Source organism: Coenobita brevimanus, chromosome 55 (assembly GCF_032717465.1).
Source record: "Coenobita brevimanus isolate Jiangsu-jjx chromosome 55, ASM3271746v2, whole genome shotgun sequence".
NCBI lineage: Eukaryota > Metazoa > Arthropoda > Malacostraca > Decapoda > Coenobitidae > Coenobita > Coenobita brevimanus.
This window is the reverse complement of record NC_137008.1, coordinates 47983963-48011007: the sequence shown is the minus strand read 5'-3', so window position 1 is coordinate 48011007 and position 27045 is coordinate 47983963. Positions and strand designations below refer to the sequence as shown.

The 27045-nt window shown below is 44.1% G+C and overlaps 1 protein-coding gene across 1 annotated transcript in view; it reads left to right on the top strand.

Annotated features, from left to right (window-relative positions):
• Taf1 (TATA-box binding protein associated factor 1) overlaps positions 1–27045 on the top strand; it is a 667992-nt gene that overhangs the window by 73763 nt on the left and 567184 nt on the right. The window contains exons 5-6 of the mRNA XM_080273519.1: positions 7588–7824; positions 25900–26095. Of these exons, the coding sequence (XP_080129645.1) occupies positions 7588–7824; positions 25900–26095 (433 nt within the window). The remainder of the gene's footprint in view (positions 1–7587; positions 7825–25899; positions 26096–27045) is intronic.

The following is a 27045-nucleotide window of genomic DNA, read 5'->3' as shown; positions in this document are numbered from 1 at the left end:
CAGACAGTCAATCTCTCCAATCATCATATCCGACTTGTCCACCAGCCGCATATTGAGGTTATAGTCAATTACAGCATCAGGCTTCATCACAGGCTCGCCAGTCCTTCTGTCGACCTTCCCTGTTGCCAGCATTTCACCCTTGTGTACTGTGGTGAGCATGTTCACGACTCTCTTATCATGCCACCTGATCGCAAGCATCTTGTCAGATTTCTTCAGGTGCACGTCTCCCCGCTTTGACTTTTCAGCCTCTGGGAAGGCAGGGTAATGTGCCCTGTTACTTCTGACAGTGCCACAGGAGCCGACGCCGTGTTCAGAAAGGTACTTGGCGAGTTTTGGAGCTGTATAATAATTGTCCGTATACAGGACATGATTCTCGCCAAAGTACTTTTCCAAAAGCACTTTCACCACAGAACCAGAGAATCCAAGGGGGTCAGTCTTATCCAAGTCGACATTGCTGGCGGTGTAGATGACGAAGTCAAGGATGAACCCCGTCTTGCAGTCGCACAGCACGAAAAACTTGATTCCAAAGCGGTGGCGTTTGCTTGGAATGTACTGGACGAACCGAAGACGGCCCCTGAACAATACCAAAGACTCGTCAATCACGACTTTCTTGAAAGGGCGCAAGAACCTCGTAAACTTATCTTTGATCATGTTCAGGATTCCCCTCACTTTCCATAATGGGTCAGTTTGGGAAGGCTCATCATTATTCGCGAAGTGAAGATAAGTCATCAGCTGCCTAAAACGATCGCGGCTCATGTATTTATTGAATATTGGTGTTGGGCACAGCTCGTCGGAACCCCAGTACTCTTCCAACTTATGCTTCCAGTTGTGCGGCATAAGCAACATCAAGGCAATAAATACAAAAAGCTCGCGGATCGTCAAAGGCACCCATGATGCCATCCGCGACGTGGATGGCGTCGCAGCCTCACCACCTTCTTCGCGAATTGGCGCACATTGCCCCTCGTACCTGTTGGTCTCGGTACAGATGTGCTCCATAACCTCGTCGTCAAGGAAGGCCAACAGGTAGTCAACACATTCACCATCGTCGTCCACAGGGAAGTCAGCCTGAAGTCCACACTCACTTTCGTCAAAGGGCAGATCTTCAGGCACAAAATCTGATCCCTCTGACCACACAAAAGCATCTAAAGTTCCCTGCCTAGGCTGGGAGGTGCTTGGGGCGGCGGGGGGTGAGGCAGGTCGTGTGGGAGTGGGTGAGGCAGGCTGGGCAATAGTAGGTAAGGGAGAGGTTATCCCAGGCCGTGTTGGTGTTGTGGTGGTGGTGGTGGTGGTTGGAGGGAGATTATCGCTTGGGTCAAGGTCACCCGAGGTGGCGTGACTCCTGAGTTGCCTAGTGGGAGTTAGCCTAGGGGACTTAACTTTACTCACACGAACACTAGGCCTACGATAACCTCTCATACCTAACATTGCTCGTCTACTTCCCTTTCTCGGTGGTGATGGAGACTCCGATGACTCAGGAGACAGGACAGCAGACGAGGAGGACGAGAGAAGAGGGCTGGGAGAACGTGGCGGGCTTGCGGTGGTGTGGCGTGGCGTAGTGGACAATGCCGGTGCACTGCTGTCTCCGCTCCTCTTCCTTTTCTCTCCCTTTCCATATTCGAGCCCCCTTTTCACCGGGGCCTTCCCTGTAGAGGTGCTGGGCACAGTCACAGTTTCCTCGGGCACAGAAATCATCACTTCCGGGGCTGAATCAGCACTCGATTGTGTCTCTGATTCAGCCAGGCTAGACAAAACACCCACGTCACTGCCGTAGTCCATAGAGGCTTTCAACAGTTCAGATGCTATGGCCGAGTCACTTAGCCCCTTGGTAGTCACTTGTAAAGTTTTGAAGGGCGTAGAGGTAACAAAACCCTTTTTTGGAGGGCTAGAAGGCACGGAACTAGAAGAGCTAGAGCCTGACATGGTGTCACCGTGGCAGATTTGCGTGGACTGACGCTAATCTGGGGCAAACCGCGCGAAAAAATGACAGTGTGACAACTGGGGAAACAAGCGTTTCCCAATAGCAAAAAGTGCTTGCGAGATGACGGCGCAGATTGACACGTATCAGCCATCCGCGCGTTGCCATATCGCACGACGAGGGAGGGCCGCGCATCGGTGCGTCCGTGGGTAAAAAAAATGAGACTTGGCAACAACCGAGGTCAGTAGTACAAAGGTCAAGTGTGCTAAAAGTAGCTCACGGGTGGCGGGACTGAGAAACAATACCAGCTTGAGCCTGCTTGCCCGCGGTTATTCAAAATTAACTCAAATCGCAAACGCGACGACCCGCCGTCTTGTCCTTTGAGCCGACCGTCGCAAAAGCGACGATCCGCGTTTTAGGGGTTAACACTGGACAACACTGTAAATTCCCGTGTGGTCTAGTGGCGAGGTATTTCAATTTATTCGCTGTTCACAAAAACGAGCACATGTGGCTTCCATTGCAATAACCATTTACTCACTATCGTAGTTAGGCAGTAACTGTTGATGACAGGGAAACAGAGTTGCCAGATCGCAATGGCCACATTACCAAACTCCTCAATTTTCATTACTAAATTTAACTTTTCATTTCCAAACTTGTATAGCTGGCATTTATTCTTCACTAATTATATATACAAGTGGAAATACATGTAATCACTCTCCTTATAATTAACGGCAAGTGGATTATTTTCACGCTATGTAGGCTAGGAGATTAATCAGAGAGAGCAAACAATCCACCATCTCTATCCTGTGTATCCTCATACATGTGAGAAATCCGATTGGTTGTGCATTATTCTGATTAATTACCGAACGAATTTTTCATTACCAGATTGGCCCACATTTGGTAATGGAAAATACCAAATGGCAACCCTGAGAGGGGAGGGGGGAGGAAGGAAGGGGTGAAGGGGCCATGGTGTAAACCAGCTGTTTGGCGCCATGCGGCAATTTCAAATTATGGGTGGGAAAAAATTCGGATTCTGGGGGTTTTTATTTTCTTTTTTTGGCCATTTTTGGGTTCCTAAGGTCCAGGCGCACAGTGTCCGGAAAGTACGGGGATTACTGTACACACACACACACAGGTCGCTGACACAGACGGAGGTCTTCCTGGATCGTGGGGAAATAATCACTGAATCAGCAGCAAAAAGGAGACCAGCCTATTGTGATTATGTGATTGAGTGCATGAGTGGTGGTCCCGTCGGACATTAGTTAAAAAAAAAAAAACACAGGTTTCGGTCATAAACAGTACAAGTTATAATGGAAATAAAAAGTTTCCATATGGTTGCATCATGGCGGAGAGGGACGGTGCTTTGTTTACATTTGGTGAAGGGGAGTTTGTGGGCTTCTCCAGTGATGATGTGGGAAAAGGAAGTACTAAGCTGAACCAAACATGAGTAGCAGGAGTAGAGAAAATGGCGGAGAGGAATGTCCAGAAGTTACAAAAGGTATGGGCAGTAATTAGAGAGTTGCAGGAATGGACCTTAGAGCAGGAGAAAGAGATCAAAGTCCTACAAAATAAACTGGAAAATGTTTGCACACACACTGCTGAACAAGAAAGAGAAGTCACAGAATTAAAAGTGAGTAATGAATCTGCCTCAAATGAAATTAAACAGCTAAAGAGGGAAAATTAGAGGTTGGCAGAAGAAAGGGAAAGGATGAAAAGTAAGCTAGATGAGTATGAATCAAAATCAAGGATGCAAGATGAGCACATTAAGGAGATCAAGGAGCAACATAAGGGATGGAAGAAAATTCAGGAGGAAGGAAATGTAAATTTGAAAGAGATTATAGAACAACAAAGCAAGGAAAAGGTGGAGAAGGAAGTGGTTTGGGTACTGAGAAGTAGAGAATCTTTAGTCAGGGATGTAGCAGATGAGAAAAAATGTGCAATAATTTCAGGAGTAAAAGAAAAATGAATGACAGTAAGATCAGAAAGAGAAAGAGAAGAACTGAGTAAGGTTAAAGAGATGATATCAGCAGTTATGGAGGGTAACAACGAAGCTCAAGAAGAGATTAAAGAAGTGTTTAGGTTAGGAAAGTACAGTACAAGGAAGGAGGGGCGAGGCCATCATAGGCAAAGTTTAAGTTCCAGGTAATGGTAAATGAAATCATCAATTGAACATGAAAATTTTCAGACAAAGAGGGTTAAAAAATGTTTGGACAAGGAGAGATGCAAATGAGGAAGAAAGAGTTATAATAAAGGAGTTAGTAAAGGAAGCAAAGGAAAAAAACAAACAGAGAACAGAGGAAGAGAAGACAGTGTTTTTCTGGAGAGTTATGGATCAGAAATTGAGGAAGTGGTACCGACAGAGAGAAGAGGGTATGAAAAACAACGAAAAAAGTTTGAAAGTGGCATATACTAATGTTGATGGTTTAATACCGGCAGGATTAGAAATCAACAATTTTTTGAGGGTACATGAACCTGATGTTATGTGCTTTGTAGAGACCAAGTTAAGTGAGGATATTGGTATCCATATGGGAGATGATAAATACAAACTCTGGAGAAGAGACAGAAAAGAAAAAACAGGAGGAGGAGCGATGATGGCAGTGAAGGACAACATAAATGTGGATACACTGGAAATGGGAGAGGGTAGGACTGAAGTGATAAATATGAAATTAGAAACTGGAGAGAATGGCAAGAGAGATTTGGCAGTAGTATATGTTTCCCCTAAGACAAGAGCATGGAATGACAATGGTTACCAGATGTTGTTGTCAGACATGGTTAGTTATTTACAGAAAGTGATTGAGAAAAGCAGCAATATAATTCTAATGAGTGATTTCAGTTGTAAAGAGGTGAACTGGGAGGAATGGGACTCAGGAGGCAGTGAAGATTCATGGAGCACTATATTGTTAAATATAGTAATGAATAATGTAATGACACAGTGGGTTAAAAAAGAGACACAATTCCGAGGTGATGAGACACCAGCATGATTAGATTTGCTGCTAACCAAAGAGCCTGACATAATTGTGTCTTTGAAATATCTGTGTCCCATAGGATAAAGTGATCATGTTGTCATTGAGTTCCAGATGATAATAGGGAACGTGGTGCCAAGAGACGAGCTTTATAGGCAGGAAAGATACAACTTTGGGAAAGCAAACTTTACAGGATTGAGAAAACTTTTCAAAAATTCGAATTGGAGAAAATTCAGAGAAACAAGAGAGATACAGAGGAAGTGGGATATCTTTCTAGACTTCTGTAATTCGGGAGCAGAAAAATATGTTCCAAGAATAAGGGGGAAAGATAACAGGAAAAAGGAGTGGTTTAATAGAAGGTGTGTGATAGCAAAACAAAGAGAGGGACATGACATGGAACAACTGGAGAAAGAGAGGTAATAACAGAACAAAGGAAGAATATAAAAAGAACTAGAAGTGAATATACAAGAATATGTAGAGAGGAAGAAAGGAACTTTGAAAAAGGTATAATTGACAAATGTAAGGAAGAACCCAAATTGTTTTATAGATTTGTCAATGGCAAATTGAAACAAAAGGAAAGAATCACCACACTGAAAGTAGAAGGAGAGGTCTACAAACATGTGGCAGTGCAATCTGAAATAATGAACAAATGTTTCTAATCAGTTTTCACTAATGAAAGGGAGTTTGTGGAGGAGGAGGGAGTGACTAGAAATGTAGTGATAAAAGATATAAAAGTGGAAGTGCAGGAAATGTATAAATTACTGGAAACTCAAGATGTAAGGAAAGCCCCAGGACTGGATGGAATCTCTAATTGGGTATTGAAGGAATGCAGGGAACAACTGGCAGATAAAATTCACAGTTTAATTGTGTGTTCTCTGGAAGAGGGGAAAGTGCTTCAGAAATAGAAGAGGGCAAGTGTGGTACCAGTTTATAAGCGAGGAAACAAGGAAGAATCCCTGAATTATAGACCAGTGTCCATGACCAATATGGTTGCAAAATTATGTAAGAGAATCCTGAAAGATAGATGGATAAAATATCTGGAAGAGATGAATATTTTGGCTGAAAGTCAGTTTGGATTCAGAAGTGGATGGTCATGTGTTTCCAACCTGTTGAGATTTTACTGAAGAGCGATTGATGTGCTGCAGGGGAGAGACGGTTGGATGGATTGTGTGTATTTAGATTTGGAAAAGGCCTTCAACAAGGTACCCCATAAGAGACTAATGTGGAAATTAGAGCATATAGGAGGACTGAAGGGAAATCTCTTGGAATGGATGAGAGACTTTTTGAAAGACAGACAAATAAGGAAAGTAATAATGGATAGGATGTCTGGATGGAGAGAAGTAACAAGTGGAATCCCACAGTGCTCGGTGTTGGTGCCAGTAATGATCCTGATTTACATAAATGATATGGTAGATGGAGTGAACGGTTATGCACGTCTGTTTGCTGATGATGCAAAGATCTTGAGGAAGGTAGAGGTTGAGGAGGACTGTAAAATGCTGCTGGAGGATCTGGAGAGGATACATGATTGGAGCCAGATGTGGGAAATGAAATTCAATGCAAAAAAAATGTAAAATATTGAAAATGGGTAAAGTACCAAGAGGCCATCACTGAATTATTTGATGGGTAATGAACCAGTCACAAAAATGAGAGAAGAGAAAGCTTTGGGAGTGCTGGTCCAGGATAGTTTGTCACCTGAAAAACACATTAACATTACAGTTAGAGAGACGTATAAACTTTTGACTAACATGAGAGTAGCATTTCATTACATGGATAAAGAGATGATGAAAAAATTGATAGTGGCCATGGTCTGCCCCAGGTTAAAATATGCAGCATTAGTGTGGTCCCCACTCAAAAAGAAAGATATAATCAAGATTGAGAGAATACAAAGAACAGCAACCAAGATGGTCCCCAGTCTGGAAGATGTCATACAGAGAGAGACTGGAAAAGCTGGATTTGCCTTCCTTAAAGGGAAGGAGAGAGAGGGGCGACATGATTGCAGTTCGGGACCATGATGGGAGTAGATATAATTGACAGAGATAATCTGTTTGTATGGGATAAGAGAGTAACAAGAGGACTCGGAATGAAACTGAAGAAGCCAAGCTGCTTGAAGGATACCAAGAAATATAGTTTTCCTTATAGATGCATAGACCTGTGGAATAGCCTGGACAAAGAGATCGTCCAGTCTAAAAGCTTAAACAAGTTTAAAACAAAATTTGACTAATTAAGAAACACAGATGGGACCCCACGAGTGTAGCTCATTTCCTGTATATCACAATTAGGTAAATATAATTAGGTAAACACACACACACACACACACACACACACACATATTGTGTTTGTATGTGGTTGCAGAACTACACAAGGAGTTAATGTTCAGAGGAATTGATATATTCTACTCTGGGGGTTTTTTTTGCTTCTATTGGGTTGACAGAGAAGACTTGTATAGATTTGGTAGAATGAAATAGAACAAATTAAAAGTGCAAAAATTTTGTGGAACCTTCGTCCTGAAGCGAGCTGCTAGTAACACATGCTGATAGTAGTGACACCAATTTGAAAGTACCATAACAGAGCAGAGTTCCTAATCACAGCTTTAGAAGTATTGTATGCTTCACAGTTTTACCCTTCCATTAACCATTAGTAAGTGCAGTATATAATTAATTCTGTTGAAATAGGTCATGATGTTGCTTTACAATGTTTCTCTTTTATCAGGTTTTGCGATTTTCAAGATTGTTTGGTCCAGGAAAAGCTGCACATTTACCAAAAATTTGGAAAGGTGTGAAAAGGAAGAAAAAGAAGAGGGTATTTTCTGGGACAGAGGATGGGAAACTCAGCTACAGTGATGACAAGATAGGACAGGAAGAACCATCGCCAACAGATATACCAAGAGGCTTTGAACTACAGTTTGGCCCAGAGCCAGCACCATACATGTGTGTCCCTGATAATGCTGTAAGTTTTTTATCTTTTAACAGAGTGTACTTTTTCTGTCAGTAATGGTTAATTTGATACAAGGGCAATGTTTTCACCTTGTCATTGTGATTGTTGCTCAACCCCGGTCCATCTGATCAAGCAAACTTGTTGACAGCAGGTAAACAACTACCTTTATGGAGTTGTCACCTAGGTCCCCTATACTATTGATGTCACGTCTGCCCCTAGGTGTGGCATGTGCAGTGCAGTGCTGCATTGTTTGCTATGTTTCATGTGCCTATTCTGCAAACAGGGCACTTGTCATCTGTGATTTCACCCAGCCCAAAACTAAACTGATAGCTAAGGAGGGCCAGGTGATATCTTGATCTAAGCCTAACTATTTGAACTTGGTCTTCTCTGTTTAAGAACACCTCTGATGGGTGGATGTGAGGGGGGGAGGCTTGTAATATAGTGTTCTGATTGAGATGGTGCTTTACTCTCCATGTGAAGTGAGTATGTAGGTTTGTCAGTGCTAGTGCTGGAATGCCACGAGATGGGATGTTGTATATGGTTTGATAATGTTTGTGTGCTGATTGTTGTATGTGCCTAGCTCAGTGTGCTGTTTGTCTCTGGCATGTAATGACAGGTGTTGTGTGTTGGCATTGGCTTCCGCTTAGAATTGTGTGGCACTCTCATAATTATCAAGGTAGTCTCTGAAAGGGAGGTCTTTAGTTTCAGAGTGTAAGTGAGCTGTAGGAGTCGTTTTGCTGCAGCTAGTGATGATGTGTAGGACTTTGTTCTGTATGGTTTGCAAGGTGTTATAGTGAGTAGTAGATTGGATGGGAGCCCATACCAGGGATGCATAGAACATCACTGATCTAGTGTATTGTTTGGAGGGTAAGGAGAGTCTTTCATTTTATTGCCAAAAGTCCAGCTCTGTAGTTGCCCTCAGTGTATTGAGTTTGGGGGTGCACTGCTTCTTGATGTCTGTAGGTGGTCCTTGAAGGGGAATCCCATGTCATATGTCACTCCAAGAATCTTAGTGGAGGGTGTGTGGCATAGGTATATTGTTATATTTGATGTCAGGGGAATGTTTGTGTTCATGTTTGCATCTGGTGATGAGTGTGGTGGTGAACTTGACTGGAATTAATGTCAGTTTGTTGTCCTTGACCCAAATCTTTATTGTTTTGAGATAGAGTGCAGGCTGTGTCTGGAGTGTGGAATGTGATTGTTGTGGTATTGTCTTTTGTATATAAGGTACTGTTTGGTGGCAGCTTGAGTGTGAGGATGTTATGCATGTATAGGTTTTTTTTTTTTTTTTTTTTTTTTTTTTTTTTTTTTTTAAATGTGACCAACTCTGGGCATAGGCTTCACAGCCTGCTTGCAGGGCCCAGTAGTCCTCCTATGTACTGCACACCTCTACATGTGACCACTTAGGTGCTAACACCCACTGTCCATACTGAATACATGCTAGGGCTGTCTCATGCAGGACTGGTGTATTGGTATTAGCGGGGGTATTTTTACAACATGTCGGCGGGTCTTCTGGTAGATCAGTAAAGTCTGATATTTATGAAATTCAAATCCTTAAACTGTTCCCTGCCCCAGCGGGATTTGAACCCGGGTCCGTTAGGACTGCAGACCAACTCTCTACCGATTGAGGAAATATTTTCTCCCAGAGCAGTTGGACTCCTTACCTTTTAAAATAGTCGTCCCTGTTAAAGGCAGAGGAAAATGTGGAGAGCGTTAATGACTAATTCAAGCGGTTTTATAACCCAGAGATTACATTCACTTTAATAATTAGTATTATTAATAAATTAAATGCTACTGCGTTTAACCCTTCGTTTTCGTTTTCATTTTCGTAGGCTCCAACATCCTTGCATGCTTCGGCCTTGGTCACCTAATTGCGGCTCTCCACGCTGTTCGATCTGTGGCATTCACCTTGTTCAGTCCCTTAACCCTGAGGTCACACTTAATGACCTCGTCCCACATTTTTCTCGGTCTGCCCCTCGCAACCCCACCTCCAATATAAACACTTCTCATCTTCTGCACCCAATTATCATCCCCCATCCTTTCCACATCCCCAAACCATCTCAATCTACCTCTCCTCATCATAACAGCAATACACTCCAGTCCCATCCTACAGTACCTCTCAACTCTTTCATCGTAAATCCAGCCCCCTCCAGGCCTTGCACACAGGAACGCACTGCACATCCACATAATCTTGTCATTTCTGTATGTTTGAGCCTGCAAATATCCTCTCCCTTTACTGCCCAGGTATCACTACCATACAGCATTACATTCCTAACACATGCTGCATTCGAAGACCCCTCAGCATGTAGGGAGAGTCCTCTAAATGTCAGGAGAAGCAACAGCTCTCTGAACTTCTTCCAACCACTTCTCATCACCCTAGCCACAGAGCTAGCTCCAGCCCCACGTCCAGCACATAACGTGTCTCCCAAATAACAAAACTCTTCCACACACTCAAGAGACTCACCAGCAAGTTCAATCCTTTTATGCCTGACAATCTCCACCTGCTCTCCCCGACACACTGCACATATAAAATCAGCGTTATCTCGCAGTCTACCTCTAATACCACTACATCTCTTCTGCACCTATTTATCACAAACACTGCACACGATGGAATTACTTCCCCTGCCCATGTGGCAAATTGCAAATGGCCACTCTCCCTCCTTTTTGACTGTACTGCCACCAACCCTAGGTATCATCACTTTTGTTTTATCTGCATTACCCCCTAAGCCCTTGTGTCCCATACCATCTCTCCACTTCCTAAATCTTTCCTCCGCCTCCCTTTCATTCTCTGCAATCAATGCCAAATCATCAGCATACAGCATCTCCTGCGGGAGTCCATTTCTGAAGGCACGTGAGAGGGCTTCAAGTACTATGATAAACAACATAGGACTCAAAACTGACCCCTGATGCACACCAACGTTCACAGAAAACTCATCACTTAAATCTCCACACACATGGCCGTAACCATCCTAACCAGCCACTCCTCCAACTCAAACTTTCTCATTGCCCACTTCACCACCTCTCTAGGGACTCTGTCAGAGGCCTTTTCCAAATCAACAAAAACAAAATATAGATCCCTTTTCTTCCCTATATATTTTTCCTGAAGCTGTTGAACAATGAATATGGCATCAGTCGTCCCCCTGCCAGACATAAAACCAAACAGCATCTCATCAATATTCACTCTTTCTCTAATCATACCATCTAGAACTCTCTCCATTACCTTCATTATCCGATCTAAAAGATTTATACCTCTTTAATTTCCTCTTTCCAGGTCATCACCCTTCCCTTTGTACACATTTACAATTACACTCTTCAATCAGTCATCTGGGACAACACACTCATATGTGATCATATTTATCAGGTCAGTGACTAACCTCACCCCTGTATCTCCTGAGGCCTTCAACATTTCGGCAGTCAACCCAGACACACCTGCTGCTTTCCTCACCTGCAACCCACCTCATGCTTCACTCACAGTAGCAGCGTCAGTCAAAGGCCAAGTGCCAAACACTGGATCTGCTGGCTCCAAACCTTCCCTGTCCCAGTCAAACTCCTCATTCAACAACCGGCTATAATGTTCTCTCCATACATCTTTAATATTGTCGTGCCCTCCACTCTCTACTTACCCTTGGTATGTTTCGTACTCAGTCTCGCCAAGTACGGTGAATGGCTGCCACTAATGAATATTGGTAGCGTGTGGCAGTAGCAGCGGAGAGTGTGGAGACAAGCCCAGAAGGGACCTGTAACCTCGTAGGTTAGGGCAGCAAGATATTAAATACCCCTTCTGCCCCAGACTCCCTCCTTGACTTCCCAAAAATTAACAGTTCCACACTAAGGTTACAAAACACAGAAACAATTTTTACTTTACTTTTAACAATCTGCTACAAAGTGTTACACTACTTCAGAACAAATTACACAGTTATAACATTAACTTACTATCCCGAGTTTCATCTCGTCACAAGGGAAATTTCAATCACTTATTTACGACTTGACAGCAAGTAAGTACTTGACTTGATCGCCATATAAGGCTTCAGTCTACTTATTAAAGACTAGACAACCATCCATGAGTGACAGAGGTTCACTTAAACTTTATAGTTCTTACTCTAAGTTAACTCTACTACTTAATTAATATTCGCCACGACCTGGAACAGCGTCAAATAATATTGCTGGTTTTCCCGAGTAGAGACTGCCAGTACTTTACTTTACTCTAACGGCACTTATACCTTGCGTTACTTTCCCGCAAGACTATTCTTCATTACTTCTACTCACCAGTACCGCGAAGCCCATGGTCGTGGCTGTTCTGGCCGTCTGTCCCAGTTGAACACAAGACAATCCTGTCTGACTGCCAAACCTTCTCTAGCCCCATCTCTCTCTCATGAGCGTGCTTATAAAACACCCTCATACACACTGAGTCACCAATACACCATACTCCATCCCCGTATACATCCAGCATACACCCTTGTTCTTACGCACTGGCACACCATTATGAGTGAAGATTCACAGATGGCCACTCACCCCCGGGACCCCCCAGGGTACCTCGAGTACTGATACATTAGCCTCTGACCCTTGGATCCTCGAGAGCTAAGATTAATGTGCATCTTGGGTGTTTTTCCCACCTAGCCACCCGCCTACGTAGTCACCCCTCCTTCTCATCACTCCTTTATTTACTTCGTCTATTCTTGTACTTCATCTTCCCTTCCTCCGCAATTCTCTCCAGCCCTCGCTGTCCCCCAGCTTCCTGTACTCTTTTCCACTCCTGCTGGGCACGTGCCAAAACCTCAGCACCATGCTTACGTCGTAGCGTTCTATATGCTGCTTTCAGGTACTTCTGGCGTTCACGACTCATTCTCCTATCGTCCCTCACTCCATATTCGTCTGCCCCACATCCGTCTTCTTTCCCACTCCTCCTTTCTCCGCCTTCCTCCTCTCCCCCTCTACTCCCACTTGACCCAGGCCTCGGTCTGAAGGGGCCGTGTGAGTAAGAGGTGGAGATGACGTCAGGAGCAGCGGTATCTGGGTGGGCGGCAAGTACCTGATCGTTGCAAGCCCGACACCCCTCCCCCCTTGTTCTCGCCATGTACTCCGCAGGGACATCAGGGGAGTTCCCGGGGTATGCATCCCCAGGTGGCGAGAAGAAAGAGAGGTCGATCCAGGATCGGGAACGCTCGAATGACGGTCCAAGGCAGCGACAGCAGCGCCTGTTAATCCAACACTTATACGCTAAATAAGAAGCAAGGAACATGGCAATAACACCCGACAGAGCATAAACATAAATAGCTAGGGCAGCTGGCTGGGTTGGTTTAGGTAGGGGTTTGAGAAGAAGGAGTTTAGATTGGAAGTGTAACAACTCATCTAGGTACACAGGTGTGAAGGAGTCATTCTGGGGGAAAATCTCAGGGATTGCTTGTATGGCATCTAGTTCAACATGAGAGAGAGACATATTAAAATGCAATGTATGGGGACGTAGAGACAGTTTAGTATCCTTGGTGAGGGTGGCATAAGCTGGGAGTGTGAGTGTTTCACTATGAGCACTGCAACCGTCACCCAGGACCAAATGTCCTATACCTTTAACAATCTGTATTGTCTTACTTATCTCATTAACAGCACAATTAAGAGTAAATTGCATAGGCTTATTAGTAGAAAAGCACCACTTATCATTATTCTTAACAAATACAGGAACAAAGTTTTTAATGACTCTCTTCCTACAAAGCTGAGGCGCAAAGTCCTTGTTGAGGAATGTAGCACTCTCACATGTGCTAGTGCTTGACCTCAGCACTGGACTCTGGCTCGCACACCAGCAACTGCTGATGAGTGCGGCACTGAGTGAAATCGTCCATAAGCATATAATGTAAGCGATTTTCACTCAGTGCAATGAATTTGGCAGAGGGGACAGTCTGTACATAGACTTCTGTGTCAGGGACTTTATAAGGCAAGGAAGTGATCCGGAAGACATCAAAAGTGTCTGCCGGGTCACCCTGAACCGGAATTAGTAAGTAGAAGCATACTGAAGAGGGAGTCTTGCGAGGTACTACCTTAACGAGATCCCTATATAACGCAAGGTATTCAGGTCGAGCAGGGAAAAGCAGTCCTGGTCTCATCAAAGAAATATTATTTAAAAGATCCAGCAATAAGGTATTTGGCACGATGTCCACACTCAGACGAGCTTGCATCATATTCTGTAGGCCTAACTTAATCCTTACATGATCGGCAATGATATCCGACAAAGCTAACTGAAGATTAAGAAAAGCCTCGAATATGCGAGCCTTCTAACTCTAGAGTTTTTATGGAGAAGAGCCGAATTACAGCATGTGAAATATTAGCTGCCCGCTGCAATTTAGTAATTGCAGCATGCATATGTGACATGTCTCTTATGGTCGTATTTAGTATTTGGGAGTGAACATTTAACACTCGACGCTCATTCTCGGACATCTGTTCAATTTGACCCAATCTAGTGTGAATTTCGTCCACTTGATTCTGGGTAGCAGTCCCAAATAAAGCATTAGCAATATTGCCAACAAGATCAATTGCGCTCTAGTTCTACGACCTGACAGTGGTTTATCCGACAACAAATAATTAACAGAGTTCTTTAAGTCATCAAATCTAATTCTAAACTCATGTTGAAATGATTTCAAAGTCTCTCTTAATGACGACACAAGGGTGGATGAGTTGTCCATGTGATCTATATTCCACTGGACAGAGTCAACCAGATCCTGTGCCTCAGTAAGTGGTCGGTATAACTCATCCTGTATTAACAAGACAGGGACAACATAATGATTTCCAGTTGATATGAGTTTGGAGACTGGAGAATAGATGAGGCCTGTTGGAGCAGGTTTCTCAAACTGGGGGTCAATGTGCCTAGTCTTTCCTGATACTACGACTGCAAGCAGCATAATCTGGAACAAAAATAAAATAGCATGACTAGTAATTTATTCTTTACTTGTCTTCCTGTCAGTGTGTTCTATTGGCCTATCCATAACTAGAGGTAAATCTGCTACTGTTGTGCGTGATCTTAGGCTGTATCTAGGGGCCGACGCAGGGCTGAGGCTGCTAGCCGGGGAGAAACGATCTGGCGCTGGGCCGACCGCTTTACTCGGGGACTCCCCTTCTCCACTCGCCTCGCGACTGCTCTCGCTCCGTTTTCTATCTCGCCTCCATCCTCACTCTCACTTTCACTTCTACTTTCATTATCACTTTCATTCCCACTCTGCTGAACTGGGTTGGTAGCACCCATAGAGCTTTGATTTACTGGCGTATTGGATGATTGTGTGGCACCGGCGGCTAGATACCGGAATGGCTGTAAAATCATTTGAGCCGTCCTCACCATCACCATCATCATCATCTGTTTCATGTACTGGGTATGCCCTACGTACATTCTTATTATCCTTAGTGGTGAGGCAAGATTCGGGATTACTCGCACACGATCAACATGAAGGGTGGAGACAGCTCCATCCTTCACACGTCGTACTTTAATTACAACATCGCTGACATGCTCCGTGACCCTATATGGTCCTGCATAGAGAGGCTGTAACTTCTTAGCAACTCCCCGTTTAGGAATCGTGCGTACGTACACTCTGTCTCCTACCTTGATCGGTTTTACTACAGCCTTTTTAGCCCTGTACTTCTCATTCTCGGTGCTAGCCCGGTCCAAATACAATTGACATCTTTGAAATACTTTAGTGGCCATGGCTGCTAGCATATGTTTCGCATCATCTACATTGTAATGAGGTTGAGTCTCATGTATTGTTTCATAGGGCACTTGTGGGTCTCTCAGGTACAACAGGAAATAGGGCGAGTCCCTGATCGACCTATTGTACCCTGGAATTATAAGCCATGCATGCCAAATGTATCATTCGGTGCCAATGGTTTGCATTACTGTCAATCATCGTACGTAAGATTTGAATGACAGTTCCGTTCACTCGTTCTACTAATCCATTCGCAGAAGGGTGATACGGAGTCGTAGTGACGTGTTTCAGCTTCAATATTTCCGCATTGCATGAAAGTAGCATTCACGAACTCTGTTCCTTGGTCCGTAACCAATTGTTGAGGAGTTCCGTGAACGCAACCACTCGTTCTACAAACACACGAGCTACCTCTTCCGCCGTCTTTGTTTTCAGTGGCTCAGCAATAAGAAATCTGGTTAATGTATCTACTACCGTAAGAACGTATTTATGTCCAGCCTCAGACATGTTCAACGGTCCTATAATATCCATATGGACCCGATACCAAGGTGCCGGCACATCTGGGTACCTCATAAGTGGAGCCAGGGCGTCCCCCGACCTTTTAGAGGTAATGCACTGTGTGCAGTGCCGACACAAGCTAGTGATATCCTTGACCATAGTTGGCCAATATGCAAATCTTTTGGCGTGCGCAATAGTTACCTTAGCCCCACCATGTCCTGACAGTGGCAAATGATGGGCTAAGTGTAGGGCTGCTGGCACACTTTGTTCAGGTACAACCACCTGTAATACATCATTGTCCTCGTACGCACGAGGCTCGGTCCTATACAACAGACCATCCTGGCGGAGAGAGAACTGTTCAACTGGGGCAGCCAGTTTGGGGGCCTGAGGGACTTCTCCGCGAAGATACCGCTTCAATGATCCCCAAACCGGATGCGCATCTTGCTGCTTCCGCAGTTCGTCAAGATTCCAGATAACAGTGTCTGTATCGGTCACGCCCTCGAAACATCTATAAGTTCTATATCATCGTCTTGCTCTCTGCGAAGACGTGACAGCGTCAGCCACTCGGTTCTGGTGTCCTGGCAGGTAGGATACCTCTAAGTCGTATTCGGCAACCTGTATCTGCCATCTAGCTATTCTGCCAGAAGGCTCCTTCACATTAAAGAGCCACGTGAGGGGTCGGTGATCCGTCTGCACAATCACTTTGTATCCCAAGACAAGAGGTCGATTTATACGCAATCCGTACACAATACTTAGGGCTTCTTGCTCGATAGTGGCATAATTAAGCTCAGCTTTATTTAATGCTCTACTAAAATATGTCAACGGTCTAAGGTGTCCATCCTCATCTTCCTGTTGCAATACCCCACCTATCGCAGTACCACTCGCGTCAGTTGTCAGATAGAATGGTTTATCAAAGGAGGGAAACTTGAGTACGATGTCGTCAGTAAGCTTACTTTTCAGACTTCTAAAAGCTTGATCAGCCTCATCGTTCCACTCGATTTTTTGTTTACTGTTTTTCACTTCCTTCTTTCCACGAGTTAGTTTTGTGAGAGGCAGAGCAACCTTAGCGTAATCGCTTATAAACCTACGGTAATAATTAACTAGCCCTAAGAAAGATTGGAGTTCCTTCAGTGTCTTAGGAACAGCAATTTCCCTTATGGCTCGGACTTTATCCGGTTGGGGCCGCAAGCCTTCCGCAGAAATTATGTGTCCTAGGTAAGACACTTCATCTTTGAAAAAACTGCACTTCTCTAACTTAAGAGTAAGTTGAGCTTCCTTAAGTCTGGCAAGGACCTCATCTAGATTCTGTACATGTGAATCAAAATCTTCACCATAGACAATTATGTCATCCAGGTAAGTATGACTGATACGCCCTGTCAGTCCTATCAGGACTTCGTTAACGATCCTTTGGAACGCAGCAGGGGCATCTTTTAAGCCAAACGGTAGACTATTATATTCCCAATGACCGTCTGGTGAGGAAAATGCGGTCAGCGGTCGTGACGCCTCATCCAGAGGGATCTGATGGTATCCTTGCCTCAAATCCAAGCTACTGAATACAGTATTTTCTCCTAACTGGGAAAGAATTTGTGCAATGTTTGGCAATGGGAAGGGGTCTGATGTTATCTGCTTATTCAAATGACGAAAATCGAGACAAATTCTTAGTCCACCATCCTTCTTGGCCACCGGGACCAAGGGTGAACAATATGGTGATCTAGAAGGACGTATTTATATTTTGCTCCCTTAGTTCATTCAGCTGTTGCCTAAGAGTATCGTGGATACTTAACCGGTACCTTATAAGGACGACGGTTTACAACCGGTCCGGTTGCACAGATGTGATGGAGGAAATAAGGTGTAATATTCAGTGGTTCATCAGGCAAGGCAAACACTTGAGGATGCTTTCGCACTAGACGTTTGAGAGCATCATTCTCCTTAGTCTCTGGTGGACATAACTCATCTACTTTTAGAAAGAGCTTTGTTAATCTCCCTTCTCCCTGTGTCACACCAGTTATTTGCCCTTGCTCATCCTCCTGATCCTCGTCCCACATTATCTCCTCAACCGGTTCTATTGTCCCCACCCTGTACCTGCCAGATATACTGACCCGGACAGGGGTGGCGTTAGTGTAGGCAACACAAACCCTGGACTTTCCTCCCGCCTCGCCCGGGACCATCTGTACAATCCCTGGCCACAGCATAGCAGCTAAAGTACTACCAGGATTAGGTGAGAATAACCCAAAGGACCACCCTGAAATTTCAGTCTCTAATGGGATCAATCACGACTGTCTCACTCGTCATACAACGCCCAGAGATATACTCCTGGTCATCTGATAAGCCGGTTTCAACTACATGCAAGGAGGAAGCACCATCTATGCGAAGATTCTCCTCTCCCGACTGTAATTCTACCTTCTCCCCATCGATCTCTATGCACAATGGGTCTGGTGAAATATATATATTCCGAGTGAAAATAAAGTCGGAACCTAGAATCACTGAAATAGTACATGGTAAGTTCCTTACCACTACTAATTCACTCTCGTAGGTGTGACCAGCCAACCCTATAGGCAGGCTAACCACTCCTACCACCTCAAGCTCATTACCACTTATGCGGATACTAACCTTCGTCCTTGATACGGTCTGAGCTCAGGCTTGGTCTCACCCAAATTCTCATAGGTTCCTTGACTAATGAGCGATCGACATGCTCCGGTATCCAAGAGCATGGGGCAATCCCTCATTTCACCACACGCTCCCTAATCATCACCAGATCCGCTCCGTTCCCCAAGATCATGATTTTTAGTCGGTCTTTTTTTTTTTACTTAGGACGTGCCGAACATTGGTCAGTACAATGAGTTCTACTTTTACAGTGATCACACCATGGTCTTTGACCTGGGTTTTCCACTTTAGCAAAACAGTGTTTCGCCAAGTGCCCTTGTCTGCCACAACGGAAGCAACGGAACTTCTTTCGTTCTTCTGGTGTTAACGTATGGTACTGGCCTCTCGAGAGTGGGTTAGGCGCGCGACAGGTACGTGCTCGATGGCCCGCCTCACCGCACCTATTACAGTTTGTTGGGGCATCCCCCGTGGATTTCCCAGCGCCTGTTTTTTCTTTTTGGAGCCTTAGCCTCTTTTGGCTCTACACTTACATGTGCAACTACATCCCTTCTCCTTTCTTTTGCTACATTTACATCTGCCAACGGCGAGTTACTTCGTTGTGCCCACTCAATAGCTCTACTCACAACTTTATCAAGAGCATCGTGACAGGGCCTGTAAACTCTTGCTGGTCAAGTGTTGCTCTATATTGGTCAGGGAATACGTCTAGAAAGTTGTCCAAAGCATGGTACAAGGAACAGTCATAGTACCGAGGCTGCAGAGCTCCAATGCGTTTAGCTACACTAGTCAATCGCAGCCAGTATTCAACCAACCGTTCGCCAGGATTACGACGCGCATGTTTTAATGCATGAAATGTAGGTTGGAGAGTTTGTTCTGGGGACAGCAGCGTTGTGAGAATGTTTTTAAACCGGTCCCAATCATCATTGGCCCTGACAATAAGGTCCTCAATGCTGTCATGTACCCCACCTAGAGTGTACTCCCGGACCACATCAAAGCGACCGGCAACAGTCCACCTCGGTCCCGTAGTCTTACTCTCTATATCCTGCAGCCATTTGCTAAGGTCTGTTTCTAAGATGACTCCAGGATATTCGGGTAATGTGACAGTTCTACTTGCAGCAAAGCTCTTTAACCCTTTAACGCGGTAGACAGCATCCTTAGCATTATCAGCAATAGCCTGCGATAGTTGGTCTGATAGGGTAGAGATCCCTGCTGTAGGATCAGCCATTTGAACAGTACTTCGTCTGAGTCTGTGTCTGAATCAAAGTAATGAGCAAAGGAAATTTCGTCCGGACCACTGTAAGAACTAGAGTCGCTACTGAATTCCATACACGAGTGTAAGAACCTAGGTGTGGAACCGCTTAACTCAAAAGTTTAATTAAGCCTTAAATATCCCTTTAAGCTGCCACCATTGTCGGTGCCCTCCACTCTCTACTTACCCTTGGTATGTTTCAGATCAGTCTCGCCAAGTACGGTGAATGGCTGCCACTAATGAATATTGGTAGCGTGTGGCAGTAGCAGCGGAGAGTGTGGAGACAAGCCCAGAAGGGACCTGTAACCTCGTAGGTTAGGGCAGCAAGATATTAAATACCCCTTCTGCCCCAGACTCCCTCCTTGACTTCCCAAAAATTAACAGTTCCACACTAAGGTTACAAAACACAGAAACAATTTTTACTTTACTTTTAACAATCTGCTACAAAGTGTTACACTACTTCAGAACAAATTACACAGTTATAACATTAACTTACTATCCCGAGTTTCATCTCGTCACAAGGGAAATTTCAATCACTTATTTACGACTTGACAGCAAGTAAGTACTTGACTTGATCGCCATATAAGGCTTCAGTCTACTTATTAAAGACTAGACAACCATCCATGAGTGACAGAGGTTCACTTAAACTTTATAGTTCTTACTCTAAGTTAACTCTACTACTTAATTAATATTCGCCACGACCTGGAACAACGTCAAATAATATTGCTGGTTTTCCCGAGTAGAGACTGCCAGTACTTTACTTTACTCTAACGGCACTTATACCTTGCGTGCTACTTTCCCGCAAGACTATTCTTCATTACTTCTACTCACCAGTACCGCGAAGCCCATGGTCGTGGCTGTTCTGGCCGTCTGTCCCAGTTGAACACAAGACAATCCTGTCTGACTGCCAAACCTTCTCTAGCCCCATCTCTCTCATGAGCGTGCTTATAAACACCCCTCATACACACTGAGTCACCAATACACCATACTCCATCCCCGTATACATCCAGCATACACCCTTGTTCTTACGCACTGGCACACCATTATGAGTGAAGATTCACAGATGGCCACCACCCCCGGGACCCCCCAGGGTACCTCGAGTACTGATACATTAGCCTCTGACCCTTGGATCCTCGAGAGCTAAGATTAATGTGCATCTTGGGTGTTTTAACCACCTCGCCACCCTCCCTACGTAGTCACCCTCCTTCTCATCACTCCTTTATTTACTTCGTCTATTCTTGTACTTCATCTTCCCCTTCCTCCGCAATTCTCTCCAGCCCTCGCTGTCCCCCAGCTTCCTGTACTCTTTTCCACTCCTGCTGGGCACGTGCCAAAACCTCAGCACCATGCTTACGTCGTAGCGTTCTATATGCTGCTTTCAGGTACTTCTGGCGTTCACGACTCATTCTCCTATCGTCCCTCACTCCATATTCGTCTGCCCCACATCCGTCTTCTTTCCCACTCCTCCTTTCTCCGCCTTCCTCCTCTCCCCCTCTACTCCCACTTGACCCAGGCCTCGGTCTGAAGGGGCCGTGTGAGTAAGAGGTGGAGATGACGTCAGGAGCAGCGGTATCTGGGTGGGCGGCAAGTACCTGATCGTTGCAAGCCCGACAATATCCTCACTTCACCACTACCCATCCATCATCATTCTTCACACACTGCTCACCTATAATATCCTGATTATCCCTCTTCATCTGATTTGCCACCTTAAATATCATATTTTTCCTTTCCCCATGATTTAGGTTATCAAGTAAAAGTCTCTGTGACTCAGACTTTGCCTTGTATACCTCTCTTCTAGCCCTACGCTTGGCAGCCAAGTATTCCTGCTAGTTACCACCGTTCTTCCATTCCCGGAAAAGCCTTCTTTTCTCCTTAACTGCAGCTTCTGCAGCCTCATCCCACCACCAAGTTACTGTACTTTATGTCTTGGTGGACCTCTTGTCCAGCTGCATACTACATCATTAATTCTCAAGAGATTGTTCTTAAGGGCACTGTACTGTTCATAAACTTCTCTGTCTACAGCTTCCTGTTCAGCCACCACTCTCCTCATCTTGCCATAGAAGGCATCCCTAACTGCTTGGTTTTCCAGCTTCCATATTTTCCTCGTAGGTACATAAGTCCTTTTTTTCATCACTCGTTCTCTTGAATAATTCATATTATTAATAAATTAAATGCTACTGCTTATAGCCCTTGTGGACAACTTTATTGTAAATACAGATAAATACTTAGGAATTTTCCATTGACCTAACTGCGTCTGCGTGGAGAGATGACGTGCCCTCACGTGAGAAGCTAATGAGGTTTAATACATATTTTCATAGATAATGGGAATATTTGGCTTTAGTTTAATTAAAACTAAGATTAAATAAAGTTAGATTCACCTTGTATATTCCATGAAGTAATTTAACTGTATTTAGCTTTGTAATTAATAGTTGGCATCTTCTCAGTCCTATGTGGGAGAAGATACTCGCCATGTTTGCTCACTTTAGTTCCTAAGCCCGTTGAAGTTGCATGCTGTAAATACATACCTAAGGAAGCTTGCATGCCCCAAGGAACCAGACGAAACATCAGGCTCGTCGTCATCTGTTGTCCGACTCTTTCTAGTTAAGTAACCTTTATGATTTGGCCAAATCTTGGGGGAATTAGCTAGGAGATAAGGAGAATAAATACTGGTGAGTTAGAATATTAATTACATCTAAACCTACCAAGAGACTAATGTGAATTTACTGTTAGACTAACACTCGTCAGATAAAAGAGTGTTTAAAAATTTCTGACATATTTTTTGGTGCCCTGAGAGTGAGGATAACAGATATGTGCCGAAGCACTGAATGATTTTAAGGTCGTGTTGGCACAGCCTACTTCCACATTTTGTAAAAGTGGATGACGTGGAAATATGTATATACAGAGCTCCGGGTGGAAGGGCAAGTTCCTTTTCTGTTGATGAGCTGCTAAATGCCGTATTTGATTGGGAGCATGACGGCACTATCCTTTTCCTGGGAGGAGGTGATATTTATGAAGATGTGGAAGTTAATGAAATTGGTGAAAACATTCTAGCTGTGGTAGGAGCCATTGAAGGTTCATGTTAATTCTCAGTAACCATAACCCTTCTTGAGCCTAGAAACCTACCAAATGATGGTAGTAGTAGTAGTAGGTGTTCCCTAGGCAGTCTGGCCAAACAGTCCAGAGTCCCTAAGGAAGACCATGGCTGAGACTGAGCTTTCCCACAGAGCTCTCGAGGAGTATATGTTGTGTTGTTGGCTTAAGTGATTGTGTGCAATGCAGTCTTCCATATTGTGCATTAAGTATGGGGTGCATCGTTACATTCTGGACAGGCATCAGTGACGGAGTCATCCAGCTGTTTCTGGTAACTTAAGAGGTCTGGATGATGCCCACATCTCAGCCTGGCCAGGTGGACCCTGTCCTCACGAGGGAAATAGGATTCAGAAGGTTGGATATCAGGAGGCCGTGCATGCAGCTGTTTTGTCTTTAAATGACTGAATGGAGCGGCAAGTGATCTGAGTATGGGTATGCTTCTGGAAGCTGGTCTGGGGCGGGCAAGGGAGGAGAGATGACAGTATTTGTGCATGATGTCGTGTGCTGGGTGTTGTTTTGATGTTCCTTGGTGTGTGTGGATGTGCTTCCATGAAGTGTAGTGGATGTTGTGGGTTTGTGGAGGCTGCAGCGAGAATTTGGGTGCCTCTAATGTCTAGGTGATCCTTGACTTTGAAAGATGTCACTATCTATCTATCTATTGCCAGATGCCTTAATCCCGTAAGGGGTGGCCACAAACAAATTGCCTCCATGTTGCCCTGTCCCCCGCAATTTCACTGCCCTGCTCCCAGCTCACCCCCCCCCCCTCCTGTCTGATATACCTCTTCACTCCATCCCTCCTTATCCTTGACCACAGTTCATGTAAAATTAATATATACTTGTGTCGAGCGCTAGTGAATTCCTTATGGAAGAACTGGCACTTTTGAGAAACAGAAGACCTAATTGTTATTATTATAACAAACACTTCACTGAAGTCCATTTGAGCAAAATAACAACAAATTCTGATGAAAACCAACCTCATGAGCAGACCGGCTTCTGAAGTCGTATATGACTACTGATCATCAGGTAACTGAGAAAACTATGGAATATAATAAACCATTGTGCTTAGATTTTGTTGATTGCGAGAAGTCTTTCAGCTCATTGGAGCACATAGCAGTTATAAATTCCTTGCAGGAACAAGGAGTAGATGAGAATATTTTAAAGCAGTTCAAAAACATGTCCAAAGAGGGAACTGATATATAAATTACATAAAACAAAACAAAACAAAAATAATAAGGTTTAGAAAATAATAAGGCTGGGAGAAAGCATATGACAGGGTGGATAGACAAGGATTGTGGAAAGTATTAAGAATATATGGAGTAGATGGGAAGTTGTTGAATGCTGTGAAGAGTATGTATGATGGTGCTAAGGCTACAGTGCATGTGGATGGTGAACTGAGTGAATTTATCTCTTTGAAGGTTGGGTTGAAACAGGGATGTGTCATGTCTCCATGGTTGTTCAATCTGTACATGGATGGGGTAATAAAAGAGGTACAAGGTAGGGTAGTGGATGTTGGAGTGGCCCTGGTGAGAGAGGGTAGTGTTTGGAAGCTCCCTGTACTGTTGTTTGCAGATGATACTGTGTTGTTGAGTGAAGACAAAGGGGAGCTGCAAGGCTTGGTGGATGAGTTTGGGAGTGTGTGTAAGAAATGGAATCTAAAGGTGAATTTAGGGAAGAGTAAAGTGATGGTCTTTGAGAGGGGTGAAGTCAGTGAATGTACAGCAAGGTTGGATGGTGAGGAATTGGAAAATCTGAGTATGTTTAAGTACTTGGGTAGTGTGATGAGTAAGGATGGAGGTTTGGAGGGTGAAGTGCTTGAAAGGGTACAGCAGGGAAGACAGGTTGCTGGTTCCTTGAAAGCAGTGATAAGAAACAGAGAAGTGAGCATGGAAGTGAAAAAGTTACTACATGACAGTATTGATACCAACTCTAATGTATGGAAGTGAAGCTTGGACGTTGTTGGAAGGACACCAGTCAAGAGTGAGAGCAGTGGAAATGAGTTATTTAAGAGGAGCCTGTGGAGTCACATGGAGAGACAGGCTGACAAAGGATATCAAAGAGTGTTGTGGTGTGGATGTGGTTGTGATAGGAAGCGTTAGGAGGAATACACTGAGGTGGTTTGGCCATGTGGAGAGGATGGAGGGTGAAAAACTGACGAAGAGAATGTGTGTGAGTGAGGTGGAGGGGGGGAGAGGGAGGGGGAGGCCGAGGATGAGATGGAGGGATGGGGTGGAGAGGTATATGAGAGAGGGGTGTGTGAGTTTGGAGCAGGGCAGTGAAATGGTGGGGGACAGAGAGACGTGGAGGCGATTTGTTTGTGGCCACCCCAAACGGGATTGAGGCAATAGATAGATAGATAGATAGAAATGTGTGTGTGAGGTGATACAGTTTTACCAAAATTATTTACAGCATTGTGGTAGGTGGTGGCGACTGTCATCCTCTCACTTAATGTAGTGCTACCTACTTCTTTCCTCACCTTTATTACTCTTTTTCTGTGCCTGCCCTCCTCTCTTCCTATATCTCCCATCTGTCCTGTCACATTTTGTTACTCATCTTTCCTTTTCAAGTGGGTTTAAATTGAGTGACAAGCCAAAGGGTTTCCTGTAATCCAGGAAAGGGTGGTAACCTTATAACCAACCCATACGTGTTCAATACATGTCAGCAAGTGGATTGGTGAAATGTTAGTGCCCCTCCCCTTAAAACAAATAACTTAAGTCAAATGGCTACCCTTTACAGGATTATGCATCTGGCTATTCATATATAGATAGATAGTCTTTATCATGTTTGAAATCCTCAGAAGTTTGTGGTATTTTGAGAATTTGTGCATTTTAAAAAGAAAAGAAATCCATTTTTACAAAGTGCTACTTCTGAAAAATATATTTCAGTCTTGTGTAAATTTAAGATGTCTCTGATTATATACTGGCATACAGTATACTGTATATATAAATGTGCAAACTGTATTATATACTTTTTCAGGTAAAATTTGGCCAGACCCAAGAACAAGATGCACAAAACAATACCCAAAGAAGTGAGGACAAGAGTCGAGGTGATCGGGACCCCAATAAACCTCATGAAGCAGATTGGCGGTATGGTCCTGCTCAACTTTGGTATGATATGCTGGATGTACCATTGTCTGGTGGCAACTTTGACTACGGCTTCAAGTTGAAACAGGATGAGGTAAGGCTGTTGTGTTGAAATGGCAGCAGGTCTTGATGTCGTGTAGTTTTAAAACATGGGTTTTGCATATACTGTAGTCTTATTCATTCAGTATATGAGGAATCCCATGCCAGAAAAATACAATACAAGTGCCATTATAGTGAAGATGAGAAAAATTTAGTTCATTGTCATAATCACTATCGTTATCCTGACATTTTTTTTTCTTCTAGACCTTTTTATCTACGAAAGGAACTAGAATTTATATTAAATGAAGATCTTTGATGCAGGCAACTGCCTCATTTCCATGATGCCAGGTGGGCTGGGAAAATTCGCTGATATTAAACACCAGACTCTTGTGGTGAGACCAAAACAACAGACCTATCATATGCTTCAGAATGGTATTTATGCTGGTACTTCAAAATATCCTGTTCCACAAAATCTACCCTCTCACCCCAGCTGAGTCCACCGCTACCTCATGGGCGACTTCTGTCTCCATGGGTGTGCTTGCTGCGTCTATTGAATGCCCAGTGCAGCCGCGGACAAGGCTGCTATTTAGATGCATGGCCCTGAATTACTTGGCATTGTGCCAGCCTAGGAGTCACATGCATGCGCCACTCCTGCAGTTGTCTTTTGCTACAAATGTCAGTCACGCACAGCCATCTAAGGACCCGACACCAGCAGCATCCCTGCAACACTTCCCTACTTTAAAAGTGCCATCAGAACTCCCCTGACAGATAATGAAGCACCAGAATGAAATCTCAGGAACACATTACCATAGTAAAATAATTACCTCGCCCAGACGGAGTCCAGTGAAGTACTGTTTTTGGTTGAGTTTGTTTGTTAGCAACATTACGGAAAACAGCATAATGAAATTACGTGTAACTTTCAGGATATGTGGGCACTGGTCCCAAAAGAAAGCGATTAAATTTTGGAGGTAATTGAGTGACACTGTAAGGTCAAAAGCAA